The following is a 26,637-nucleotide window of genomic DNA, read 5'->3' on the forward strand; positions in this document are numbered from 1 at the left end:
CAAGTGTACGAAATAAGTCAGGGTAATTGTTTCGGAACAAAAAATTTATATTTGATTTTTTTTAGAATATGTATTAGTTAGATTAGTTGACATGACGAGTGAATATAAAATGCGTCTTATGATGAATCCGATTCAAACAACAGAAAACGACGTGATCATGAATCAAAGACTTAGTTCAAGTTGCCCGAAAAATGGTCAGTTGGTCAGCCCATGTGAGCGTCTCTAGAAGCTGGCTTAAAAGAATGTGCCATTTCTCCGAGAAAACCCTTTGAAATTTCAAACATTTCCTCTTCTTTTTCTTCCTATTTTCCTAACCCTACTATCCTCTGAATCTTCAATCAATCATCTTCTAGTCGATCAATCAGGTTTGAATACCTAAGTTTTTTTTCCTCTCAGCCATTCTCCCGCCATTAATCTAACTGAATGCTCTCAATTGTTAATTTCTTGATTATTTTTTCTTTGATTGTAGTGTTGAGAGATCAATCGCGATAATGTTAGGCGTCCGAAGAGTTGCTCATCAGAGCTCATCTACATCTGTAAGTTCATATTAACATCAATAATTACATTCTTAATCTTTTTGTTTTTCCTAAATTTTGTTGATTGTTTTTTTTTTTTTTTTTATTGTGTTGTTGCGAATTTGATCAGATTTTGAGGCAGTCAGTGCTGGCAAGTCGGTCTGCATCAAAGAGCGTTTTATCGTCTGCTGAAAAGGTGTTCTATTTCACTTCCTTTGATATCTGCGAATCAGAAGTGTAAAGTTGTGTAAATGGCAAATTTTAGTGTAATGTTAGGCTTTTTGGTGTAATGCGGATTTTGTTCCATTGAGCTGTTATTATTGGTCAAAATAAGTGAGCATGTTCTAAAGTTTGGTAATTTGTATGGAACGTTACATTGGAGTATGAGATTTAGGGTGTGTTTGGCCTATCAATTTAAGTAGTTGTAGTTGGGTTGATGTGGTCAAAATAATACTTTAAAAAAACTTTACTTCTATCCGATAAAGTAGCGGTTTAAGTGACTTTAGTGGTAGGGGTAGCTGTTGTAAGATCATTACAACTTATCTTTGCCAAACGATGATACTTTTCACATCACCCACTTAGCTAACATTCTCAGAGAGCTAACGATTACCCTCATAGCTACTTTGCGCTCAACCCTTAGTACTAGAATTGGAGGTTTAGGAATGGTTGATGCGTTATATGAGGTACTGTAATACAAAGACAGGTTTTGTATGAAACATTTGCTTGCAGCAGTGCGTGAACAATCATAGAAATTTCGTGTGTTATTAGGAAACAAGGTGTTTTTTTATTAAAGCACTAGAAAATTTAGTTCTATTAAAGCCAGAATGCTCAGGGGGAGTGCAAATTTAGTTTTGTGGGCAGCCAGTATCATCCTTTGATTATGTGTAAAGCAGAGTGTTTGTAATTTGGATAGAAGATTTTGAGGGGAAAGGAGAGGAAGAAGTTTAGTTTTCGTTTTATGGATAGACATCTAGTCGGACCAAGGAAAGGAAGAGAACTTTTGGTTTGTGGTCACTAGAGTAATGTCAATAATGGTGCGTGACTTTTTACCGCACTTCATGATTCATAGAAAATGTAAGTAAAGTACTGGTGAATTCATTTTATAATTTTTAGATGATTTCAATAAGAAGGAAGAAAAAAAATTCTCTTGCAATTGAAGGCCAAACTTCTTTGTTATTTATCTACATCTAACTAAGATAGTAATAAAAATTGTTAGGTGTGACTCCTTCACTTCGACAATTACAAGCTTAGTTTTAAAAGCGCGTCTCACTTTGCACCTTATACACCTCGAGCTCTGGTTTGGTTGAAAACTCAACTAGGTGAGGCAAAGCCTACTACAAGAGGCATGCACCTTGAGCGCCTCAATGTACTTAGCCTTGTGTGCCCTATGCACCCCCTTGTTGGGTTGGTTAATTAACTTGTTTGTTTGAACAAGAAATAAAACCCAAAACTCAAATTTACTTGAATATGAAGTTTGAGAAACCGTTAGATCTTTAAGAAAAACAAAAAGCGGGTGAAGAAGAAGAAAATACCTTTGGCTATTCTTCGTATTCTCATTATAATAGTTTTGTGCTTAAGTGGTGTTTATCGCAAGGATGTAGATTGTTTTGAAGCTGATTCTATTAATATATATATATATGTTATGTTGTTTTAAGTATTACATATGTCTCAAAATTGATTTTAAAATTCTATAGCAAAAATGCACCTCGTATATAAAAACGCTCGCGCCTTTGCCTTGTACTTTGCGCGTAAGCTCTAAGGATCTTTTACGCCCCGGTGTGCCTTGAGATTTTTAAAACTAAGATTACAAGAAATGTCTATCTAACAAGGTTATAATGGTTTGACACCCTCACTTTAGAAGCTGAAGTTTGAAAGTGCAACAAGATGTAAACAGAAGTGTTAGTATTAGCTGTCAATGCATTCATGGGTATGACTATTTGAGTTTAAATTCTCTAGTCATCCCTTTTCGGGAAGGAAGGAAAGAAAATGCTTCCTTTATTATTCTTCCTCTTCAACCTTGAATTTATTCTAACATTGGAAAATGGACCATTTCAAATTATTTTTCCTCATGTGTGATTTCCCTCCTCACTCTTGTTGTATTCTTCTCCAAAGTGATATTGTTTGAAATTGTTGTGTTGGGGGTTCTAAGTTGACAGTGAAGTTTTACTTCGGAAGGTGTTTGTTTTTTTGTCATAGCTTAATATGGCTTGTTGTTTGTATTCAGTGACTTTGTAGCCAATATTTTCATATGCTGAATTAAACTAGCACGTAGCAACATGGTATACAAGGAAGAGTAGGCCTAGACAGTACTTTAATGAGCTTTCGGGTGTTTGTGCTTCTATGTGTGCATATTTGCGACACATGAAATGATTATAAGCAGTCACACTTTAGCTTAAGAGCTAGAGTACTTAAAATGTGGAGTGAATATGAATTGTTCTCTGCTCCTTTCATGATAGATTATTGGAGGTGCTATATTTGGTAGTAGTGAATATCCTATTGTGGTTGCTTAGTTTACACAAAATAGTCTGTAAATAAGATGTATATGAGTATATTCATTAGAAGAGTTTTCTGTAGTCAAAATTGACTAAAAGGTACGTAATGTTGGTTCCTATTTCTAGTTATATAGTATCCTGTAGAAGAATTTGTTTAAAAAGTACTGTGATTGGCTCCTAGAGGTTCTTAGCTGTTGTTGGTGTTTCTAGTTGTATAGTATAACCTTTTTATAATGTGAGATTCATAATCTTTTGTCTTCTCTAGCATTGTATATTTTTGTGAGTTTTTCCTCTTTATCACGAGGGTGAGCTGAGCAATTGTCTAAATTTATGTGCTGTTAATTTTCTTATCAGATATTGCTGCTTCAAACTGAGGCTGGCTGCTCAAAGCGGTTACTTCATTTTCTTGCTTCCAGTGAGTTCTCTGTGCTGCCTCCTAGAAGATGTATAGATTTTTGTTGGTTATAGCTACATGAATCAACTACTGATTTCTTTGTGCAGGTCATTTAGTCCAAAGCCGGCCCATCAGGTTAGTCAGATTCATAGTTATAAACTAATCTGCTTGATTAAATTATTGAGGTTTTGGATATCATAAATCAAAGCTTGTATGGTTGGGTAAGAGTTTATGCTATTGACAAACTTAAGCTTTTATTAAAATCTGATTGTTGTTTAAGAAACTTCTGCTCATTACTAATTTTGTATTCTTAATTATGAATGGTAATATAAATAGCTGTTGAATTACACATATTATCCTGTGGAGTAGTGGGTTTTAATATCAACTTAACTATGTTTGCAAGTGAAATGAATCAACACTTGTGATTTCTTTAGCTCTTTAATTTACCAAAGTTTGTGCTTTGGTCTATTGCAGTGAAGCTATTAGACTAAATTCATTGATTGCTGATGCCAGAGTTATCCGGCAATTTTCATCTGAAAGTGGTAAATTATTGTATTGAGGTATATGTCTATGAAGTTTTGAACTCTATCTTATATGCAACTGAGTGTGCATGTACGGACATGTAGGTGACTTGGTTGATGCTGTTGTCCCATTTATGGGCGAGTCGGTTACTGATGGCACACTAGCAACATTTTTGAAAAGTAAGCTACTCTTCGTTCATTTGTTGCTTATGTTGTAAATAGAACCAAGTATGTTCTATGTTCTCATGGAGTTTCTGGTCGCAGAGCCTGGTGATAGAGTGGAAGTTGACGAGCCTATTGCTCAGATTGAGACTGATAAGGTGACTTATTGTTTCGAATAAATTATGCTATTTCTGTAGAAAAGATTTGAATTCAATATATGTGATCTGATGTTAAATTCCGATGTATTTCTTCAGGTGACAATTGACATTGCTAGTCCTGAAGCAGGAGTTATCCAAAAGGTAAAACGTTTGCAAGGTGTTTGGATATTTTTGTATATTGCTGTCAGATTTTGTGTTTGATCAAGAGTTATATGGAGTTCTTGCTAATATTTGTACTTGGTAGTTTGTAGCCAACATAGGAGATACAGTCGAACCTGGTAAAAAAGTAGCTGTAATCTTAAAAGGTGCTGAAGGAGTTGCCCAAGCATCTCCATCGGAGAAAGTTTCATCAGAGAAACCTAAAACCGAGGAAATGCCTAAGGTTGAAACTTCTACTATTAAGGAGAAACCTAAACCTTCGACTCCACCGCCACCTCCTCCCAAGCACACTCCTACAGAACCTCAACTTCCTCCGAAGGAGAGGGAGAGACGTGTAAGTTTATTCCTTGTCTAATGGCACAATTAAGATAAGAAAACCATTACACAAAAATCAAAATGGAAAATGATATGTTTTAATTTGTAAGACATTTATGATTCTTGCAGGTTCCCATGACCAGGCTTAGAAAGAGGGTAGCCACTCGTTTGAAAGATTCCCAAAACACATTTGCATTGCTGACTACATTTAATGAAGTTGATATGTGAGTTGTGTCTTGCTTGTTTTCTGTTTACTTGTATGACCATAAAGTCATTTGTTATTTTATCTTTTAAATTTTAAAAGGGAAGATTGATTTGTTTATAGTTTAAACTGTGAGTTAGCATCTTTGTTGTTCTCTTGTCTTTGATTTTGATTAAACTAGGCCATGAATGCTAATTGTAAGAATGGTTTTATTGATAAAGCCCTTGACCTCAATTATTCAACTTCCAATGTTGTAGGACTAATTTGATGAAGCTTCGCTCAGACTACAAGGATGCATTTGTTGAGAAACATGGTGTCAAGCTAGGTTACATGTCTGGGTTCGTAAAAGTATGTCTTATACACAACCTTTAATTCACTTAACATCTTGATAAATGGTTTGATCAGTTTCTCTTGTACGTCTTTCCTATCATAATAGGTTTTTATTATTTCTGATTTCATTTAGGCTGCTGTTAGCGCCCTCCAGCAACAGCCTGTTGTCAATGCCGTGATTGACGGAGATGATATTATCTACAGAGATTACATTGATATTAGTATTGCTGTTGGGACTCCAAAGGTTTGTGTTATCTTTTTTCATTCAATCGGTCAGCTTGCATGTTGCATGCTTTACATCAGTTGTATATTTCGTCTAAAAGTAGAATAATGCTACCATCATTCTATTTCTCACATTAGGTTTCTAATGAACTACTATCATAAATATGAACATCTATTTTGCTTTCACGTTGCTTTCTTTTTCTTAATTCTCTTTTGGCTGGTCTCATGTAGGGTTTAGTCGTCCCTGTCGTCCGCAACGCCGATAAAATGAATTTTGCAGAGATTGAGAAGGAGATTAATACTCTCGCTAAAAAAGCGGTTGACGGATCTATATCTATCGATGAAATGGCTGGAGGTTCATTCACCATATCTAATGGTGGTGTCTATGGAAGTCTTCTAAGCACTCCCATTATAAACCCTCCTCAGGTACATCAACTGCATCTCATTCTAGAATCAGTATCACATGATTCACTAATATATCCCAAATCGGAAAAAGGGAAAGTTGGTCGGCTTTCAAAATTTTTTTGGTCAATTGATTGAGTCGTGAATTCATAAATCGAATTAGTTAGTGATTTATGTTATACTACTAGAACCTAATCAGCTAACAATTTTCTTTCCTTGTTACCAACCCCTCTCTGTAGAGTCAGTTACAACGTTTCTTTCTGCTGCACGAAAATTCTTTGAGATGCATGAACTGATTGATGTTTTATCTTGACTTTTATCTTCTGCAGTCTGCTATTCTGGGGATGCATTCTATTGTGAATCGGCCGATGGTGGTTCAAGGAAATATTGTTGCAAGGCCAATGATGAACCTTGCACTAACCTATGATCATAGGCTGATCGATGGGAGAGAGGCTGTTTACTTCTTACGCCGCATCAAAGAAGTGGTGGAGGATCCTCGCAGGCTTCTTCTTGATGTCTGATACATTCGCCGTTATTGCTGTTTTGCACCGTTTTGGTTATAATCGGAACAGGTAAATGAGCTAGATGATGAAACGGATTAAACCTAATCGCTTTTTCTAAATAAAACATTCATACCAATTCAGATAGGGTTGTTTTGCTGTTAAAAACCCTTGAGCTAAAGTTCATTACTTTACGGCCTCTTCAAAAATTGATTTTTAAGTTTAGACTTAATAGGGACTAGGGAGCATAGTCCATTGTCCAATACACTATTTATTGGAAGTGATTTTCTTGGTATTTTTTGACCTTGTAAATTCTTGTGATCAATTTGACATAAATGAACATCTCATATTGCGTGGAAGAATTCTTTTTTCAAAATATGCTTCGTAGTTGCTCAAACTTTGAGAATATATCCCAAGGATCTATATTGGACCTCTTACACTCGGATATTGGTGATATAATGTTTTGAGTTTGGTTTTGATGTTTAATAGCAGATAACTGATTAGGGTTTAACTATTTGATTTTGAACACGCTATTGGAAACAACTTGTAAATTAGTTGATTTGTAATAATTTGTTTCAACCAGATAATTTACGTAACACTAGCATTAATATTAGTTGGTTTAATTATTCAACCATCTTTTAAAATTGTCCCAATAAATTATTTTGTCAAACATCTACAAAGGCTTCCATATCAAGTACTACTTTTTAAGTTAAGAGTTTTTAACCTAGTAGGTTGGAATGGCTTTATGTTGAGTTGTTTTTGGTTGGTTCTAAAATCAATTTCATGATCGGATTACTCTTGTATGGTCAGACTCATAATTCTTTTATACTCCTTCTAATTTAGCATTAATGTTTCATTTGCTTTTTGGACACTATTTATCTTACTCTTAATTTGTATTTTATTATTAATGTATAAGTTAAAACATAGTCATGTGGGATCTTGTTTGATTCGTCTCAATGCAAGAATTATTTATATCAACTTTCTATAATTTTTAATTATGCTCAATTAGAAATATTAAGGATTGAATAAGTACATTGGATAGAGTGCATAAAGTAAATGGAACATTAGTAGTGAATTGGAGGAAGTATAATACGTTATAGTGTCCAAATGTCATTAATATTTTAGTAGCTTATGTCTAGGAGTTTATAAAGGTCAGACATATGTATTATTTTCCTTGTAAAATAAAGAGATTGTTCTCGATTAACTTTGATTAAAAAATATCATTTGTAGGTATACGTAAATAAGAACCTCATAGTTTAGCTAGTTATTTACTTATAGTCTATTATAATTATTTTTTCACCATTCTTTAATACTCTTATTTTTCTCGTCTCAGAATATTCTATTTCAAATAGAGAAATTTAATTTAGGTTTTAAGAGATATATAAATTAAATATATTCATATGAAATTTTGTTAGATTTTTTATTGTTCATTTTCTTAATTTTTATAATCCGTATTTAGATATATTGGGACTTAAAAATTATTTAAAAATTATAGAAAAGTAAACGGGAAGATAAAAAACAAATTGAGAGAATAATTTGATTCCAAAAATTGAGATATATATTTTTTTTCTCTAATTAAGACATGTATCCTTATCTATGTATCTATTATATTCACTACAAAAAATTTGTGAAGCTGGGGACGTACGAATGGCGAGGGCAACGAGGTCATCTCCAATGGCGAGAAAAACGACAATTTGGCAATGAACAAATAGGGCCATAGGGGCGACGGCATGGTGCCGTCGTCAAATCATCGCCGTAGAGTAATCTGGTCGTGGCGACATATTTTTTTGAAATTTTTTTGAGCAAATAATGTCCAAACTCTGTTGCCCGGTCCACTTTTTCATTTTAGCTATCAAAAGACGAGGGTAAATATTGTGGCCTTTTTGAAATTTATCTATAGTGATTTATTCAAGATTTGACCATCTTCTTAATCCCTTATATTAATAATTCCCCTAAGGCTGGTTTGTGTTTTTCCTCTCAAGTTTATGACATATAATATATATTATAATAATATGAAATTTTTATTTAAAGTTGTCTCACCGTGAAAGTCACAAAAATAGCTCTATATTAATATATAGAGTCAAATACAGAAAACAAATCAGTAAGTTAGAAGAGATTTATATAAAACCCTTAAAAATCTTATATGTAAAATCAAATAAGAAGAATTTTAAAATTAGAAGGGTGACAAGAATTTTTATTTGATTTTGTTTGGTTATTATATATACAAAAAATGATACTATGTTATAAATTAAGAACATTTTAAAAATTATTTCATAGTTACTTTTCTGCGTAACATAGTTACTTTTACAATTATGAGTTTTTGGCTCAATCGTGACCATAAATTTTTTTTATTTTAGTGAAATCAAGGGTGTAGAGTACTTCTAACCCTTCTCATTTTCAACCTATTCTCAATGGATTCGTCCCATATATATATATATATATATATATATATATATATATATATATATATATATATATATGTATATATATATATATATATGTAGAATCAAATAAGAAGGATTTTAAAATGAGAGGGTGAGAAAAATTTTTATTTGATTTTGTTTGGTTATTATATATACAAAAAATGATACTATGTTATAAATTAAGAACATTTTAAAAATTATTTCATAGTTACCTTTCTGCGTAACATAGTTACTTTTACAATTATGAGTTTTTGGCTCAATCGTGACCATAGATTTTTTTTTATTTTAGTGAAATCAAGGGTGTAGAGTACTTCTAACCCTTCTCATTTTCAACCTCTTCTCAATGGATTCTTCCTATATATATATATATATATATATATATATATATATATATATATATATATATATATATATATATATATATATATATATATATATATATATATGTGGAATCAAATAAGAAAGATTTTAAAATGAGAGGGTGAGAAGGATTTTTATTTCATTTTGTTTGGTTACTATATATACAAAAAATGATACTACGTTATAAATTAAGAACATTTTAAAAATTATTTCATAGTTACCTTTCTGCGTAATATAATTACTTTTACAATTATGAGTTTTTGGCTCAATCGTGACCATAGATTTTTTTTATTTTAGTGAAATCAAGGGTGTAGAGTCCTTCTAACCCTTCTCATTTTCAACCTCTTCTCAATGGATTCTTTCTATATATATATATATATATATATATATATATATATATATAAAAGATTCTGAAACATAAACATCTGCAAATTAGCAAGTACATTAATATAGAACTCATATATCACATTTTCTTTTCTTTGTATGCGTATATTAAACGTAAATATAGAGAGAATATTTTGTAAATTCAAAGTTTATACTAGTAATTAGAATTTTAAACTAATAAATAAAAAATCAATCTGTCTTGTATGAGACTGTCTCACGGTGGGATGACCTCTGAAGAAATGCCCATACGCTAAAAACTTTTATCATTGGGCTATTTAACTCTAGTATGAGACATATGTCATGGAAAATCCGTCTTCCACGGTAAATTTTTTCAATCGGAAAAATTGAATTCCGTTTTTCTCTTGTAAAACTAGGGTTTATGTAAGTTGAATTTATAATTAGGGTGTGTTTACAATTAAACCTGAAATTGTTGTTATGCGAAATATAGCAAGAAGTTGAAGGTGTTAGTGTTGATGTTGTTTTAGGGTTTCTCTTTGTTGTTGATGTTGCCGTTTTATTCTCTACTACTCCTCTGTGTTTTTGTTGCATTGTATAATTGAAAAGGGAAAATAGTTAGAAAGTACCTAGAAAAATCTTACTTTTGTGAAAAACTACCTAGAATAATTTTTAAAAATTTGGAACAAACAAGTAATTTTAGTAAAAGAAATAAAAAAATGAGCTTCGGATAAACTTAATTCCAAAATAAGTGTTTTCATATCCGAGCCTAAAGTCATGTATGTTCGCAGTTACTAACAACGAACAAAAAAAATTGGTAAGAAAAGCCAAAATTGTTTGTTCGCAGTTATTAATTGCGAATAAAAGTGAGACAATATCATAACGTTAGATGAGACAAAAAAATGAAAATCATATTTGTTCACAGTTAGTAATACAATCAAGTCGCTGTGTTGCTATTACTGCTTTGCGTGTTGATGTAGCTGCTATCGTTGTGCTTTCGCTTGTTGCTGTCACGTGCTGCAGCTTCGTGATGCTGTCGCTTGCTGCTGCCGTGTGCTGCTGTGTGCTGCTGTCGAGGCTGCTGCTGGTGTGCGACACAGTTCGCTGATGATTATATTAATACAATCAGTGAACTGTGTGCTCACACACTTGCTCAACGACCTCACACCTGCTCACATTGGTTTTGAAATGGGAGAGTTTGTTTGTTGTTTTTGCTTCATGTGTGCTTATTCTTATTAACCTTGACTTGTTGTAATTAGTTAGTAGCCTTGTTTGATTTGATTAATTTCCTTACGTTCGATTTTGTCTTGCTTGACTTGGTATTTTATATTCAACTTTACTTAAAGCCCTGAAACATGTTAAATCTTACGGTTGGTGTTGTGTTTCTTGTTTTAAAATCACAACTCATTAAGCTTGCTCTAATTGGCCTACTTTGATTTTAGACTACAATTTTCTATGTTTAATTGAATCATTAAATTAAATGCCCGTTTTTCTGTTTTGAAGTTACATAAAATGTTTCCTACCATGATCAATCTAAAACAATGTCATTGTGAATGTTATAATTGAGGTTGCTTTCTAGCTTATTTGTGATCACAAAGTTCTGTATTGTTGAAGTTTTCAACCTCATGACCTACTAAAATAATAATTTAATAACCTAACTCAATTCTAAATATATATAATTGAATAACCTAACTTAATTCTATATTTTAAAAATAAAATAAAAAAACGACCTAAAAATATAAAAAGTACGGTGCTAGTGTGCTACCAATAATCTACCTTAGTGAGATATGTTCATTTTGCTTATGTCTTTGCTAATTTTGCAGAATGAAAAGACTAAGGTCGGTGAACACCGTATTTCTTCCTCTTCTTTTCCCAATGGACTGTCTTTTTGGATGTTGTAGTTTGTTCACCATAAATTGTTGTCAACTTTAGTTATAATTTTTTCTCAAAGAATCTATTGGTCTATTAATTCTAATAAATCTAAATGTGTTTTATCTTTTAGTGTATAGTTATTAATTTAGGAAACATATAATTTTTAAAACATTTTTTTAAAATTTGAAACAGGAATGTGAGCATAGTACAGAGGGTGCACATCGTCAATTAATTATTTTGTAATTATTATACAATTTGAATATATTAATTCTTAATATTTAAATTATTTTATAATTTGAAGTGGTTTTTATGTTATTATTAGTGAATTAAAGAGAAATTTGTGATTGAATGAAGCATCACAAACTGAAGATAATCACGTCAAAAAGCTATTGCAGATAATGACAATATAATGTGTCGCAAAAAATGATTAGTGATGGAAAGAAAACACTGCTAAGAAAAATAGTGACATTGAATTCTGAATATAAAAAATGACACAAGCGCAGATAACGATGTTAAAAAGTGTCGTAAGAAGTCAAGTAGTGGTGCCATATTAAAACAACCAGCTCGTCTTGTATAAAATTGTCTCACCATAAGAAAGATCCATTTTAATTAGCTAATTTCATATTGATAGATGATATAAGTAAGTAAAAAATAGGGAAAAAATCAAGAAAAGCCAACCAATTTAATAAAAGTGCTGTGTTGAATTACATCAAGCACATAATTATAGGTTAAGAAAAAATGAAAAATTAGTGACTATTTTCTTGAAACAAAAGGGTGAGCTATTTTTATTAATTATAATTCGTCTTGTATTAGATCAACTTATTATTAAACAAGTCCATATAATTAATTTATTTCTTTACTTACAACTCGTTTTGTATGAAATAGTCTCACCAAGAGACGGTCTCTCATAAGAATGTCTCTCGATTTCGCCTACAACTCATATATAAAAGCACAAACAAACCAAACTAATAGAAGTACAACAGCTTGGTGCCATTTTGTTCGTTTTGGGTGTATCAGATATGTAAGAACTTTTCGGTTAAGTGGGGAGGAGCAAAAAGAACATTCAACTAAGGTTTGGGGCAGTCCGATCTCATCATCATCATACCCAGTGTATCTCCACCCATAGAAAACTATGATCAGGGCTGAGGAGAGAAGGAAGGAGGCAACTCATACCAATAAAGGAGAACGCGACCAAAGAGTTTCTCAACTTGAGAAAAACAAACATCAAACATCTCATCTCACTCATCATCACAACCAATATATCTAGCTCGTAGAAGTTATAATTAAAATATGAGGGTTGAATGACGGTAAACCAATCCTTTATCAAATATACACCAAGCATCTAAGATCAGATAATCACAATTCACAACACAACATCAAAACAGAGTCAACTGAAAACTCGATCACAATTCTTTTATGTACATCAACCGAAATTACACACAATGACTTGTTCATGCACATAACTAATCAATCAAATGAACGTAAAGTCGACAAGGTTTGTACATACTAACTACATTTCGAGAGATAACTAACTTTGGATCTTATACTCTAGCTCCTAGCTTAATTTAGCATTTCCGGCCTATTCATAATTATTTGTATGGTCTTTGAAAACTAGACTTGACAGCATACTGGAGGTCAGAAGCTACCACTTGATTTGCAAGATTGAAGATATTATGCTTGTCATATAATTGGTTGTTCACCTAGTTTACCAGCATATGTTCAAAACCAGTTCCGGGTTGAAAGGCAACTCGGGGCCCTCCTCCAACATTGTGAAGCAACTGTTGAAGCCACTTTCTTGTCGTTGGATCTTCCTGAAATCATAAACATGGAAAGAGTGTCAAAATGTAAGACAACTTGAAAAAGCAACCCTTAAAACATGAGCTAAAATTGGAATGAGAAAAATTAATCTAGTGAATCCAAAATACAAAACATGTTTCCCATCCCATGGCATTTCATGTAAAATTGCAGTCCTACTCAACAGAGGATGGGAATATGAGCATAATTTAGCAAGGATAAAACGAAGCCCAAACTTAAAAGTGTTGCACCCCCTTTAAATTAGTGCATGTACTTCACAACTCCAATGGACGGTCGTTGGCTCGTTGCCAAAACTTTCAGTGAACCCAAAATAAGCCACGGACTTGATCTAGCAAGTGAAAATGGATTAAACCTCGCAAAAAAAAAGTGAACAATTTGCTGAGATTTTCTTCAAACCCTCAATGCACTCTTGGTTGCCTATAGTAATGGGTATCGATTGAGTTCCCTTCCTTCAACTACTCGATTGGTTTTGTCCGCTAAGCTCTTGCTAAACTCTTCATTTGATATTGAAGCATGCAAAAAAATTTCATTCCAGGCAACAAATCCCCTCAAACACTGCAAGCTTTCAGTTAAAACGACTTAAAAGTGAATTGTGGCAAATCTGTGGTATCAAGAAAGAAAGAAAAAGTTTCTGCAGCTGTCTGAAAGGTATCCATAAAATATATATTTGAATTGCAATACAATCTTCACATGCTTGATAGAAGGAACCAAATAAATCTATGCCTACAATATTATGTGCATAGTAGAAATGGTACCAGTAATCAGACACAGAACAATCAACATCATGCTGTAAGTTTCTTGAAAAGATTTCTCACATCTCAGCACAATAGATCATGAAAGTTACTTGCATCCAGCAACATTTAACCTGACAGAACTGAAATTACGGAATCTCCTATGTCTACATTACGAAATTTCTCCATCAAAACACAGGAACGAAAAAAGGCATCAAACAAAGAGAATGAACTTACACGAAGGCAGCTAGCGAAGGTGGCATCTCTCAACATTTCTGGCAGGCAGCTTCTCAGAGCATCACAAGCTCTGTAGGGAAATTAAAGGGTAATACTAAAAGTAAGCATATATACAAGAAACTTTAGATAAGAACCAAAAGTTCAATCACTTCACAAACCTTGGGTTATCTGAAAGCCGGAGGTAACATCTAATAATATGTTTCAGCAGCCGGGAAGAAGGCTGTTCAGCCAATGCACCCACCATGTTGGCTAAAACTCTTCCAACAGCAAAAAAGCGCTCAGCAGTAGTACATATGTAATCCAAGCCCACATCATCGAGAAGAATCTTTTGGACAATAAATGTAGCTACCTATCAACAACCAGAAAGCTAAATGAGACATGAGTATATTTTGCAACAGGATATGACCTCTCAGTAAGAGGTGATTTCACTCTCTGTATGCTTCACTAAGATCGTGATTCATATGCAGTCATACACAGAAGATAAGACATAATGTACATTAGAGCCCAGACAATGTGACAGAAATCCATTACATAAGGAATGTGTGTTTTCAAACGGAAGGCTGTATTTAGGTAAGTTCACTAAACTAAAAGAAATCAATTTCAAAAGGTAAAAGATCATTAAATATTAAATTCAGTTTCCATGCTAAGCCATGCTATATATGCTTGTTTTCAAGAGTGAATTTGACATTTGGGGGGGGGGGGGGGGGGGAGCACAAAAGGGGAGACCTAGGTAACGAAGACATACAGTTTTTGACAATTCACTCCCCATTTCCATGGTACGAAGACACAAAGGAATTATCTCCGTTTGAAGAAGGAAACTGATGACTTCAGTATCATCAACCTGAAAAAGAAAAACCATTAATCAGAAAAGCACATGCAAAAAAGAAAAATTTTGCACAAAACTAAACTAATTGAAGGTCAAACGATCAGATAATAAGATGTAGTTTATGTAAGCAGACAAAAGCATAAAATTGCTCAAACTATACTTAAATGAATGAGTGATACGGTAACAGAAAACCTGCCGAGAAAAAACCCAAGAAAGTTGCTCACTACAGGAACTATCTAGCATGGCAGTGTAAACCTGAGTGAAGATTTCTTTCATTGAATTGCAGAAGGAAGAAATCCTTCAGGCACCTCCCTTTACGGGTAGACACTCTAAACACTCAACACTTGCAGTGATACGTGAGGCCTATCTACGCAGGAGCTTTTAAGATGGTTTCATTCCGTATCTAACACTGCCAAAATCCTATTCCCAAAAAGAATGGGGTAAGTTGCAGGAACCCAAATTCCTGTGTCCATCCAAAAATATCCTCCTCTTTCCTTCAATTCTATGGACTATCATATGCTCTAGAAAAACCAAGTTCTTCGTATAATCATATCCCATTTGATCCATCACACAAGTCATCTTAGGTCACCCTCTTCTTCGAAGCTCCTCTGTGTTCTAAATTCTAACCTTCCCCTCTTCTTACTCGCAACACTAGCAAGAGGTGTTGCTTTGTCCAAACCAACAGAATTGGTATTTTGTCGTGTCAATTCTATGAACTACCATGTGCTCTAGCAAATCAAAGTTCTTCATATGATCATATCCCATTTGGTCCATCACACAAGTCATCTTAGGTCACCCTCTTCTTCGAAGCTCCTCTGTGTTCTAACCTTCCCACTCTTCTTACTCGCACCTCTAGCAAGTGATATTGCACGTTTCCAAACCAACAGCATTAGTATTCTGTCCTCTTCCTCGGTGCTCTCCACTCCAAATTCTCTTTCAATATCCTCGACTCCTCGTTTCAAGCTTTGTCTCTCAAAATATGTATGCACATCCATCTTAAGCATATGCATTTTTGCTACCTCAATCTTCTTATTATGACCCTTTCTAAATATTTTTTTGGACGTATCCATATAATGATTTTGGTCTTGTGATCGTATCTCCAAATATTTTTTTTTTCCGGACTATAAGCTACTATTCTTGAAAGACTAGAAAATACTCCATGAAATTTGCAAAAGGGCCCACTCAGTCTCAGACAAGATGTTGAAAAAGAAGGCACTTTGTCAACTTATCAGGAATGCAATAGAAAACTTGAAACTAGTAGAGGCTAAAGGGGATACTATTGCAGATCTTAAATTGGCCTTCATCAGAGGGCACGACAGAGGGTGGACTGTGAAGTAACTACACATGAAAAGAGAAGCTCACTTTATTCTCTCAGCACAACAAATCATTCCCGAAGGACTGGGAGGCATGCAAGATTGGTACAATTTTTCAGCCGTAAGAAAAATCAGTGCAATAAGGTAAAATGTGAAGTTTCAATGTTGGAGTCAGATGCACGTTTGGCAGTGTTTTTATGACAAGGGAAAACCAGTCCATCTATAGCTTTTTTCTATTCCAATTAATGATGAATATAAACACTAATACATTGTTATGCACGGAAACAATTAATAGTAAAATCAGATAAAAGACTTCTAGAAAATTCAAACCTTTACGAGGGCACCAATGACACCCAAGCTAGTCAGCCGCAAGTACTCAAAAGGCCTAGTTTTGCTCGTTGTATTAAGAAAAGGATACAGATAGAAAGGAATGTGGGCTGCAAAAAAAAATGGATCCGTTTAAATTAAAAACAAACTGATTCAATGTATTTAAAATTTCAACATGCTTCAATTTTAAATTTTACAGCCACTAGACATACCCTTCAGGAAATATTAGCCTCCTTCAGAATTTCTGACTATTTGTTGTAATTCATGAAAACACATATTGGTATTTATTAATCAATTTTGACAGCCCTTAATTTATTGGAATTTATCAACATATCTCAAATGAAAGTTTTTGAGCATGTACATCAATGGTGAAAATAACAAGGTCAATTCAACTCATCAAAAAAAAGGCCAAGGTGTCAAATCATAACAAGCATCTTATATGCACATCTATTAAGATATTGTTAGGACTCAGGGTAGCTATACAAGTACAAAAACTCTAGAAATAGGAGATATAAATAGAAAACTACACATTCCAAGAGAATATTATTCTCTAAATCTAATATCTAGTACAAGCATCTTTACTCCTATGTTACTGGTTGATGAACATGAACGGATATTGCTTTTGAAGCAATAATGGACGTTTCAAAATTATGTCTCTCGTAGCTGAGTACTAAGAACACACAAGGTAATTCCTAATTACATAGAAACGTTGCCAATTTCTCAAAAGTTACACTGAAAAAGGCTTGGAAAGAGAAAGTGGCAGGGAAACTTCTCAGTACTAGCCACACTCCTCAATTACTGAATACATCAACCGGCCGCAAGCATGTGTAATTGTCTAGCACATGTATTTTGGTACAGGGTTGCATAACAAGATTGGAAAAAAGATGTGAAGACTGAAGATGCGCTACAGCATATACGAAGGCTTGCTTAAGGTAGATAAACCACCAACAATAGGTAGTCAAATTACTTGATTCAAATAATACATCAAGCAAAAGGCTACCACTGAATATCAAGAGAAGGGTAAACAATTATAATCAACAAAAATTTGTCTAAAAAAGTTTGACACTTGAACACAAAATGATCTTTTTGGTTTATATTGCAAAATATATGGTTACTGTTAAATCCACCAATAATAAAGTAAAACAATCTTTATTTTCCACTTATTTTGAGTACTCACCATTTAAGAACAGCATTCGAGTATCAGGGTGAGATGCAACACACTGTACAACAGAGAAATACATGTTATCAACAACAAAAGTTTAGAGCTATGTAATTAAGCACAAGTGAATACCCAATTTCTATTAAAACAAAGATTAGCAAAAGAATTGAGAAGGGCAGTCAGTGAAAATAAGCAATCTCAATCAGTTGGTTCAAGCCTCAAACATATTTTTCTAATCTTAGACCCATAAACCATTTGCAGTTGCAACTGTAATATTTGGCGTTTTAAACTAACTTCTACGAATAGATTATCCATGGAGAAGATTCCATTCTAAAAAAATAACAACATTACATTGCCTCAATGCCACTGAGTTGCTCAAAAGAGGTTCAATGTACACATCCTTACTTTTGCAATAACAAAGGCCTTTTTTAGCCATTCCAGATTTCAGACTATCAGCTTTACATAGATATTAAGTGTACATAACTTAATGAGCCAATTTGCCATTAAATTTTAGTCAATTTACCAAACCATAAAACTACAAATCTTTGGAACCATATGGGCATCATTCCAAAAAATAAACAGAAATATCTTTGTGAAATAAAAGGTATGTTCCTCTTCAGCAACTCTGCTGCAAATGAATGGTTGGCGACAAAGCATATTGAGTGGCAATTGAGACTACAACCTTTTTAAGGGCTTGCTACAGCACTTCGCTGGGACGGCTTTATAATGTTTTAGGAGGATAAGTAATACACATTATATAAAAGGACATTTATAAATAAAATCAAAAACCATAGCTCGACATAACTTTTCAGAGGTCAAGTTCTATCTCCTTAGCAAAAACTTACAAAAGTATTGAGCGCTCAGTAAAATTTGCACAAGTGAACACACATCGTGAAGAAGATAAAACTAGAATAAAAAGATGCGGAGAGAAATAATAGGCATAAATGGATTAAAATAGTAAATGAAATGTTAAATGGATAAACAGGAAATTGTATTATGATAATGATGATCAAAGGAAGATTACAATCCTAAGAAGTAAAATAATAAAAGATAGATAAAGCTATTTGAGACGCTTGAAATCTCCTAATGAGTTTAAACTAACCCATCAAATGTTTACCAATTTTTCTTGAATGATTATGACCCTCTAACGCCCCTTATTTATAATAAATCTAACACTTAATACTAACTTATTCCCCAAGTTACGACTAACATAGTAATTACTAAATTACCTCTTCGTAAACCAATTATTCCAAATATCAGTTCATTGTTGGTTATGAAAATTGATGATGTCATCCTTGCGAAGGCACTAGTGGTCCTTGTTATATGGGAACTGTGTCTGAATATCCATTGTGGGTACAATCATGTCCCGAAAGTTCTGTTTCCTCTAATTGTTCATCACAAAACTAACAAATTCCTTTTCCCCATTTTTCATAAATCTCATTTGTAGAAGTTAGTTTGAATGAGTGGATGATTCTACTTTGGACAGCCCTTTTGAGCAAATCTAAGGGTGAAATATTAGTTCCAAAACCCCAAAAAATGTATCTAGATCAGTTACCTCAATGTATTCTCTGAATTTATACCATCTCTAGCGATTTTCGGTCACAGGAATCGTACCGCTCTAATACCATGTTTGTTATAAACTGATAGTTTCAAGAAAACAGTAAATTTGGAATTGAAAGACTAAAAGAACAAGTGAAATTATATCATAAAGTGTATAATTAAAGGATGATTACAACTAGGGATGGCCACGGAGCGGATTACCCGGAACCGAACCGCTTGAAACCGTCTCGAAACCGGAACCGTTCGCGACAGGTTCCGAACCGTGAAACCGCCGGAAAAAATTGCTTGAACCAGACCTAAGAACCGCGGGCCGAAACCGGAACCGGCCCAACGGTTCCATGAAACCGGAACCGGAACCGGTCCGGGTGAACCGGCCCAGCGGTTCCATGGAACCGGAACCAGAAAATAGCCGTTACTAGCCGTTGCAATTTTTTCTATAAATACACATCACTTTCAATCATTTTCATTCACAACTCTATCTCTTCTCCTATTCTCTCTACTTACTCTCTCGACTTAATTACGCAATTATTCTCTTAATTACATAATTAGTCTTTTAATTATTTCTTAATTTAGTTAATTACATAATTAGTCTATTAATTATTTATTTATTTCTTAATTCTATTATTATTTCAATATTATCATGTCTTCTTTTTTTAAAAAAGCTTCTAAAAAAGGTACTAAAGTGGCAAAATCATTGGGAGGTTCTAGCTTCAAAAGAAAGGCCACTTCAACTCCGTCGGTATCAACAACACCTTCGATTAGTAATTATAATTATGAACCAAATTATCCAGAAGGGTACGACCAAGAATTACACAATTATGCAGAAGAAGTGGAAAGAGAAATACAAATTGATGAAAAAGAAAAAGAACAAGAAGAAGAACCAACGACCCCTATTGGGATACATAGATCTCGACAGTCATCAACAAGATCACATGAAGAACAACTACAAAAACAACAACAAAGACAAGCTCGTGGTAAACGAGTTAATTTCCAAACTATCGGTTAGTTTTATAATTTTATTCTTCAAATTGATTAAATTTTAAATTATTATTTATTTATATATTGTGGTATTTGAGTATGTCTTTATATTTAAATTTAGATGAAGATGAACCAGTAAGATAACCTTTTCCGACAATGCCACCTCCTAGTGGTAGAGCTGTTTTACATGTGTGGTCGTATTTTACAAAAGAACCAACCGACAATCCAGATGTTTTCTTATGCACTTGTCAAATTTGTGAAAGTCAAGGAGTAAAGCCTTTAGTTTCATACAATTTCACCAATGGTAAATACTTTTTAAGTTTTTTATACATACATTTTATATTCATATTTTATAAATCAAGAATGTATTAAAAATTCATTTATTGTGTTTTGTGAATACGTGTTAGGTGGTGGTACGAGATCTTTTAACAAACATTTGGCAAAGAAGCATGGAATCACAAAAGAAACTCATGCAGCAAGCGACAGCGGGACCACAAGTGAAAGCCGACAGTGGGACATTCCCAGCACAGGTATGCCTTTTAAATATATAATCGTAACGATATGATTGATGAATTTTCTAAATATGTAATTTGTGATGAATTGACATTTAACCATGGTGAAAGTAGGGCATACGAGCATTACACTAGAAAAACTTTGCAACCACGTTATAGAGCAATCCCTAGGAACACTCTTAAATGACGCACAATTAAATTATATGAATCAATGCGCTATGAATTAGTAGAAATGTTTAAATCTTTTAATGGTAGGGTTAGCATAACAACTGATATTTGGTCTGCTCTCCCACATTTAGAAGCTTATATGTGTATAACAACACATTGGATAGATCAAAATTGGATTATTCAAAAAAGAATAATTGCTTTTGAGGCAATGCTTGAAAGACATACGGGTGAAAGCATAAAATACAGATCAATAGTAAACTTATGTAAAGACATATGTAAAGAATGGAACTTATTAGATAAGATATTTTGTTGTTCTACCGATAATGCAACCGCCAACATTAAATGCATCGAACTTTTGTATAACGAACCTGCATTTAGTTTTATCCTTGGGGGCAGATTATTACACGTACGTTGTTGTGCTCATATAGTAAACTTATCTTGCCAAGCAGGTATAAAACAATTAAGTAATTTATTAGATCCCATTAGAGACATAGTGAAGTGGCTTAGAATTGGACAGATAAAGAGAAGATATAAGCAATTATGTGACCATTATCAACTAAAAAAAGTGTATTGGTCATTAGATACTCCTACACGTTGGGGCTCAACCAACGATTTATTAAGAAAAGCGATTGCTTATCGTCCAGTTATAACACAACTTTATAGTGAGTGTACAGATAGCTATATAAGTAATGACACATGGGAACTAGCTATATGTGTACAGAAAATATTAGAAGCGTATGACCACGCAACTAAGATTTTTTTCATATGTTTACGAACCAAACGTCCACTTAGTAATAAGTGAGTGTATTACTATTTTTTATCATCTTCTTAAACATTTGCATGATGATACTAACCCATATTTAAAACTGATTCTTGCAGATATGATGGATAAGTGGAAGACATATTTTACTGATTTTCCTTTTATTTATGAAATTACGACAATTTTAGACCCATGTTTTAAGACAGAAGTCCTTACTAAAGTAATTGGATTTTACTACCAATCATTAGATCGCCCGCCTAGTGATGTACATAATTATGTTGGAACTTGTAAAAAACTTTTAGCAGAACTTTATGATTACTATGCTAATGTATATAACCCAAGTCGCGATACGTCTAGGTGTGCTAGCGTCTCGGCACGTCCCTCTTATTAGAATTCCGTAATAGCTAACATAATAAGCCAAGATGATAGTTTTGTAGGATCATCTTCTTCTTCCCCCCACACTTCATATTTAGAATTAGATAATTATCTTAAACATCACTTTGAAATTGACCAAAGTAGCTATAATATTTTAGAATGGTGGAAAGAAAAATCTATAAAATTTCCCATATTATCGAGAATTGCAAAGGATATCCTTGCAATTCCTACTTCTACGATTGCGTCGGAGTCTGCTTTTAGTGCAGGTAGAAGAGTTTTAGACGAAAAGAGATCTCATCTTGCTCCACATAGTATTCAAATATGTGTTTGCGAGAAAGATTGGGATCAAGCGGAGCTTCGAACACAAGGACTAAAGAACGATGATGATCAAGCGATGATGATGATCCATGGATGATGATGGATACATCTGCATCATCATCAGGAGGAGAGTCAACGGAAGCATCTAACCAACTAGATGATGATGACGAAGACGAATAGGATCAATCGGACAACGATCAATCAACATTCAACAACTACAAATAAAAGGTATGACAAAGAACTACGTGGGGTTTGATTCCTTCGGGATACGTAGGCAGCATAGTATTCCTTTGGGTACTAGGTTCAAGACCATTTTCTCTCTCTTTTTTTATTAATCATTTTTATCGTTGATTCGTTTCTTATTAATTTATTTTTTTCATTCTTTTTAGTAAATATTTTAATAACAATGACAATTGACAAGCAATGAATTTCGCTAATAATCAAGTAATCATCAAAGGTACGTCCGCATTATTATAGTATTTTTATATTATATTTAAAGGAAAAATAAAAATGGAACCGATGGTCTGACCCACCCGACCCGCAAGTTGGAACCGCCGGAACCGCCTCATGAACTGCCAAGGAACCGTTTGGAACCGCCCGAAACCGGAACGTTCGAATCAGGTTCCAAATGGAACCGGAACGGAACCGGCCCAACCCGGATCGTGGCCATCACTAATTACAACCTTCTAAGTAAAATAACAAAACATAAATCAAGCTACTCAAGACGCTTGAAATCTCCCTAATGAGTATAAAACTCACCCACAATGTGTTTACAATTTTCTTGATAATCATGACTCTCTAATTCCCCTCATTTATAATAAAACTACCAGTTAGTACTAAATTATTCTCCAGGTTACCACTAACATACTAATTACCTAAATTACCTCTTCGTAATTAGTTCATTGCATTCATCTCCTCAAACAATATATTTTCTGGTCTTCCATGGTAGGATAGGTCTAAATTTTTCTAATATTTCACCAATATTATTAACCAAGTTGGAAAGGAATCTTCTATATAAACTGAGTTCTCCAACATGCCATTTATAGTGAAAATATCGAGAGTTAATGAGACAAGATTACATGGATGAAGAATAATTATTAAGTTTTCAAGTGACATATGTACTTTACACACTCCTAAGAAAATCTTATTGTAAAAGTAAGAAATAAATTATTCAACTCTCTAATGAATAATTCTCTACATCCATTCCTTTATTAAATTATATTGTGTAATCTACCAACACACCACCCTAAATGAAATAAACTAGTTTTACTCAAACATGCATCAATAAAACAATTTGGCTCAGGAAATCAACACATCAACAATAATTATGAATTAAATCACAAATTGAATTGTTAATAAATTGTAAAATAGCATAAAAATATTTCAAAATTAAGACTTTGGTGTTGTTGTAGAGTGTAAAACATAATATAACCGGATAACTAGAAGCACGACAATAAAAAAAAAATCTTTATGATGCATTTAGTAATCAAGAGAACCAAGAAAACAAATGATTCAACCCAAGAACAACATAACTAATAAGTAGCCAACATAATTCCTCATATTATCCCCTAACTCATATGTATTTTCAAAAACGTATCGATGTCAGATTGTTATTATCATCCAACTCGATCACTAGTAGGATCGATAACATTGTGCACGCATAAGGGAGGAGAAATAACCGATAATTTTGGGTTTTAAAAACATCTGACACTTCCACCTCAGTCAAGGTGGGAGCCACAATCGTGGCTTGAGGCAATTGAATGTTGTTCTAATGGTGGCTTCCACTTCTTATCCACACAAGTGCAAAGAAATAACAGTTCAATAAGCAAATAAGAGTTAAAGAAAGACCTGTAATAAAGCAAGGGCATTGCAGACACGATTTGATTGAGCAGGAGTCAGGGTAGGTGGTGACAGCACTTGGTATATTGATACAATTTCCTGAGACCAACAAAATTATCAAATTCAACAAAGCTCAAAATCATTTCCAAATATATAATAGCACACATGCAACACTGGTGACAACCAATGTAGACCGTAGACTGTCCACACAGACCAGCATAGGTATTTTCAGGGCACTTTGACCTCGGCATTCAGAAAAACTTCTCAGGTTTCTATCAATCATTTTTAAAGCTCAACTTAGAGTATCAAATTAACACTCATATGTAGTACGGTAATCGAAGTTACGAGGTCAAGAGCATAGTATTTAGAATTACAAATAATAAAGGAAAACAAATTTACATCTTTCATAGACATGTTCATAAAACACATTGCTATTGTTTATCCACTACCTTCACAAAACATGTAGCAAATGTAACCTCCATATCATTTTTGCCCCCATCCTCTTTCTCACCCTTATAATCACCACAATAAGCAGATAGCCAGAAAATTTCCATCATTCTAATCCTTATATTTCCCATCAGACAAGCAAACCACACTTCCAGAACTGAAGTTCGAGATTACTATTTATATCGTTTTTCAACTTCTGCAACAAATAAACTTGCAAAGCACAAAATAAGAATTTAAACTCTAAAACGGTATACACGATGCATTTCAAGTTCATTACAACATAAAGTTATTCCATCTCTTAATTGCAAAACAAAATGCCCAAATTTCTAAAACAGCTAACTCTACCACTTAAAATAAAAACCTTCATAACAATCCAGAACTGTGGTGATTAAGGTGTGACTTAGGTCCTTAATCCATGGTAAATTGTTGTGGTGAAAAGAGGTGAAAAAGGCGTAAAATTGATAAAAGATAAAAAGACTTGAAAAGGCAAAGTTGCATTTGGAGGCAGCAACAAAAGTCGAGTCAGCTTTCACATGGCCAGGGGAAAAGCCGACTTGGCTCTGGGCACTGTTTTCTTACCTTGGTCTTTTCTTCTTGTCTTTTCTTTTCTAGGATATCTTATGTACATAATTAGGTCCTATAAATTATAAATAGGCCTAATTACATAGATTATATGCTAATGCATTTCTTAACCCTCTCTCTGGATTACAAATTACTCTCTTCTCCCCTTATTCTCTAATTCTCTCAATTGTGATCTTCACCATTGTATCTCCATTGGAGATTCTTGAGGCAATAAAGACATCTAGGCTAGACCATGGACGTAGCTCAATTAGGGGTTAACCACGTAAATTATTGTGTTTGGTTTATTTGCTCTTTCATAGGCATCATAGCTTTGATTTAGTCTTCTTGTTTGTGTCGCATAAAATTCAGTTTTGGGTGTTGTTTGTGTAAGTCAATTTTTGAACCCTAAACCTTTTTTCCTTGGGTAGTGGGGCTTAATACTTTAAAAACAAACAAAGAGCAATCTACTAAAATAGACAAAAATACAATCAAATTTGAATTTATTAACTGAATCAAAAAAGAAAAAAAAAACAACTTGATGAATACTTTACCTGTAGAAGAGCAGCAATAGTTCCAAAAGAATTCCACAATAGAGGAGCCAAATCTTGAAACAATTCTCTTTTCTGAAAAACAAACAAGTACTCTTTAGTCAAATCAAAAAATTCAAGTTAAAGAAACTAAAAGGGAAACAGAAAAGGAAGATAAATGACACCTTGGAAAGTTCGAGCAGAGCATTTTCACGACGATCGGGATTACTTAGGTCAAGGACGAGAAGCTCAGCTGACTGCATCTGCCGATCGACGCTAGGGTTTGATTGAGGAATGGGAGATGAAGTGATACCTGGAATTGGACCGTAAGGTGCTGCGTTTAAGGAGAGTGATTGTGGCAGATTCGCCATCTTTACTTTGATTGAGCTTCAGATCAAACAGAGTATTAACCCTAAAAATGGTCTTGATTCTTGAATGTCTGAAATTCTAAATGATAATTTTATATACCCAAAGTCGATAATACCGGCTACAAACTTCAACAAATGTCAAATATTTAGTGAATACAAAAAATAGAGTTATCTCATAAAAAAAAATGCTAAATATATTCACGGTTTTAGGGTTAGAATCAGATTAATTACATTAATTTGATTTATGTATATTTGGCGTTTAAAATTCATTATTTATAATTAAAAGTAATCAATTATACATTTTGACTAATTAAAGAAATTGGCTCATGATAATGTTATAAATTCTTAAAAAAAATTGAATATTACAATTATTTTTCTACAAAATAATGTAATGAAACTTTCATCAACTAACCCCAACAATTTTTATTTTCTTTAATTCAATTTAAAATT

At 33.5% G+C, this 26,637-nt stretch overlaps 2 protein-coding genes across 3 annotated transcripts; one reads left to right on the forward strand and one right to left on the reverse strand.

Moving 5' to 3' along the window:
* The first annotated feature begins 178 nt into the window (after nt 1-178).
* LOC130818279 (dihydrolipoyllysine-residue succinyltransferase component of 2-oxoglutarate dehydrogenase complex 2, mitochondrial) lies at nt 179-6,769 on the forward strand. The gene is made up of 15 exons (XM_057684394.1): nt 179-365; nt 470-536; nt 646-711; nt 3,362-3,422; nt 3,509-3,536; nt 3,876-3,943; nt 4,028-4,102; nt 4,187-4,242; nt 4,339-4,383; nt 4,487-4,735; nt 4,846-4,940; nt 5,176-5,266; nt 5,382-5,492; nt 5,702-5,896; nt 6,202-6,769. The coding sequence occupies exons 2-15, from the start codon at nt 492-494 to the stop codon at nt 6,391-6,393; spliced, it is 1,377 nt and encodes a 458-aa protein (XP_057540377.1). The 5' UTR covers nt 179-365; nt 470-491; the 3' UTR covers nt 6,394-6,769.
* Nucleotides 6,770-12,709: 5,940 nt separating this feature from the next.
* On the reverse strand, nt 12,710-26,334 carry LOC130818308 (uncharacterized). Of its 2 annotated transcripts, XR_009043947.1 has the most exons (10): nt 26,005-26,334; nt 25,844-25,915; nt 24,294-24,383; nt 17,793-17,835; nt 16,619-16,725; nt 14,895-14,990; nt 14,308-14,498; nt 14,150-14,219; nt 13,937-14,055; nt 12,710-13,177 (listed from the first exon to the last, which is right to left on the reverse strand). XR_009043947.1 is itself a non-coding variant. In XM_057684433.1 (9 exons), exons 1-9 carry the CDS (start codon nt 26,188-26,190, stop codon nt 13,067-13,069), a joined length of 966 nt encoding a protein of 321 aa, XP_057540416.1. In that variant the 5' UTR covers nt 26,191-26,332; the 3' UTR covers nt 12,710-13,066. The 2 variants fall into 2 exon arrangements, 1 of the variants encoding a protein (XP_057540416.1); XM_057684433.1 differs by lacking the exon at nt 13,937-14,055 and having other exon boundaries at nt 26,005-26,332.
* Nucleotides 26,335-26,637: the final 303 nt, after the last annotated feature.

This window comes from Amaranthus tricolor, chromosome 7, assembly GCF_026212465.1.
Source record: "Amaranthus tricolor cultivar Red isolate AtriRed21 chromosome 7, ASM2621246v1, whole genome shotgun sequence".
Taxonomy (NCBI): domain Eukaryota; kingdom Viridiplantae; phylum Streptophyta; class Magnoliopsida; order Caryophyllales; family Amaranthaceae; genus Amaranthus; species Amaranthus tricolor.

Bases quoted from the DNA above. Each gene is read 5' to 3' on its own strand.
- LOC130818279 (XM_057684394.1), top strand. From the start codon at position 492: ATGTTAGGCGTCCGAAGAGTTGCTCATCAGAGCTCATCTACATCT. The intron at 3,944-4,027 runs GTAAATTATTGT...ACGGACATGTAG, and splicing joins GCAATTTTCATCTGAAAGTG to GTGACTTGGTTGATGCTGTT. The intron at 4,384-4,486 runs GTAAAACGTTTG...TGTACTTGGTAG, and splicing joins AAGCAGGAGTTATCCAAAAG to TTTGTAGCCAACATAGGAGA.
- LOC130818308 (XM_057684433.1), bottom strand. From the start codon at position 26,190: ATGGCGAATCTGCCACAATCACTCTCCTTAAACGCAGCACCTTACGGT. The intron at 17,836-24,293 runs GTCTTTCTTTAA...TCTGTTGTACAG, and splicing joins ATGCCCTTGCTTTATTACAG to TGTGTTGCATCTCACCCTGA. The intron at 14,499-14,894 runs GTATGTCTTCGT...GGTTGTTGATAG, and splicing joins GGAGTGAATTGTCAAAAACT to GTAGCTACATTTATTGTCCA.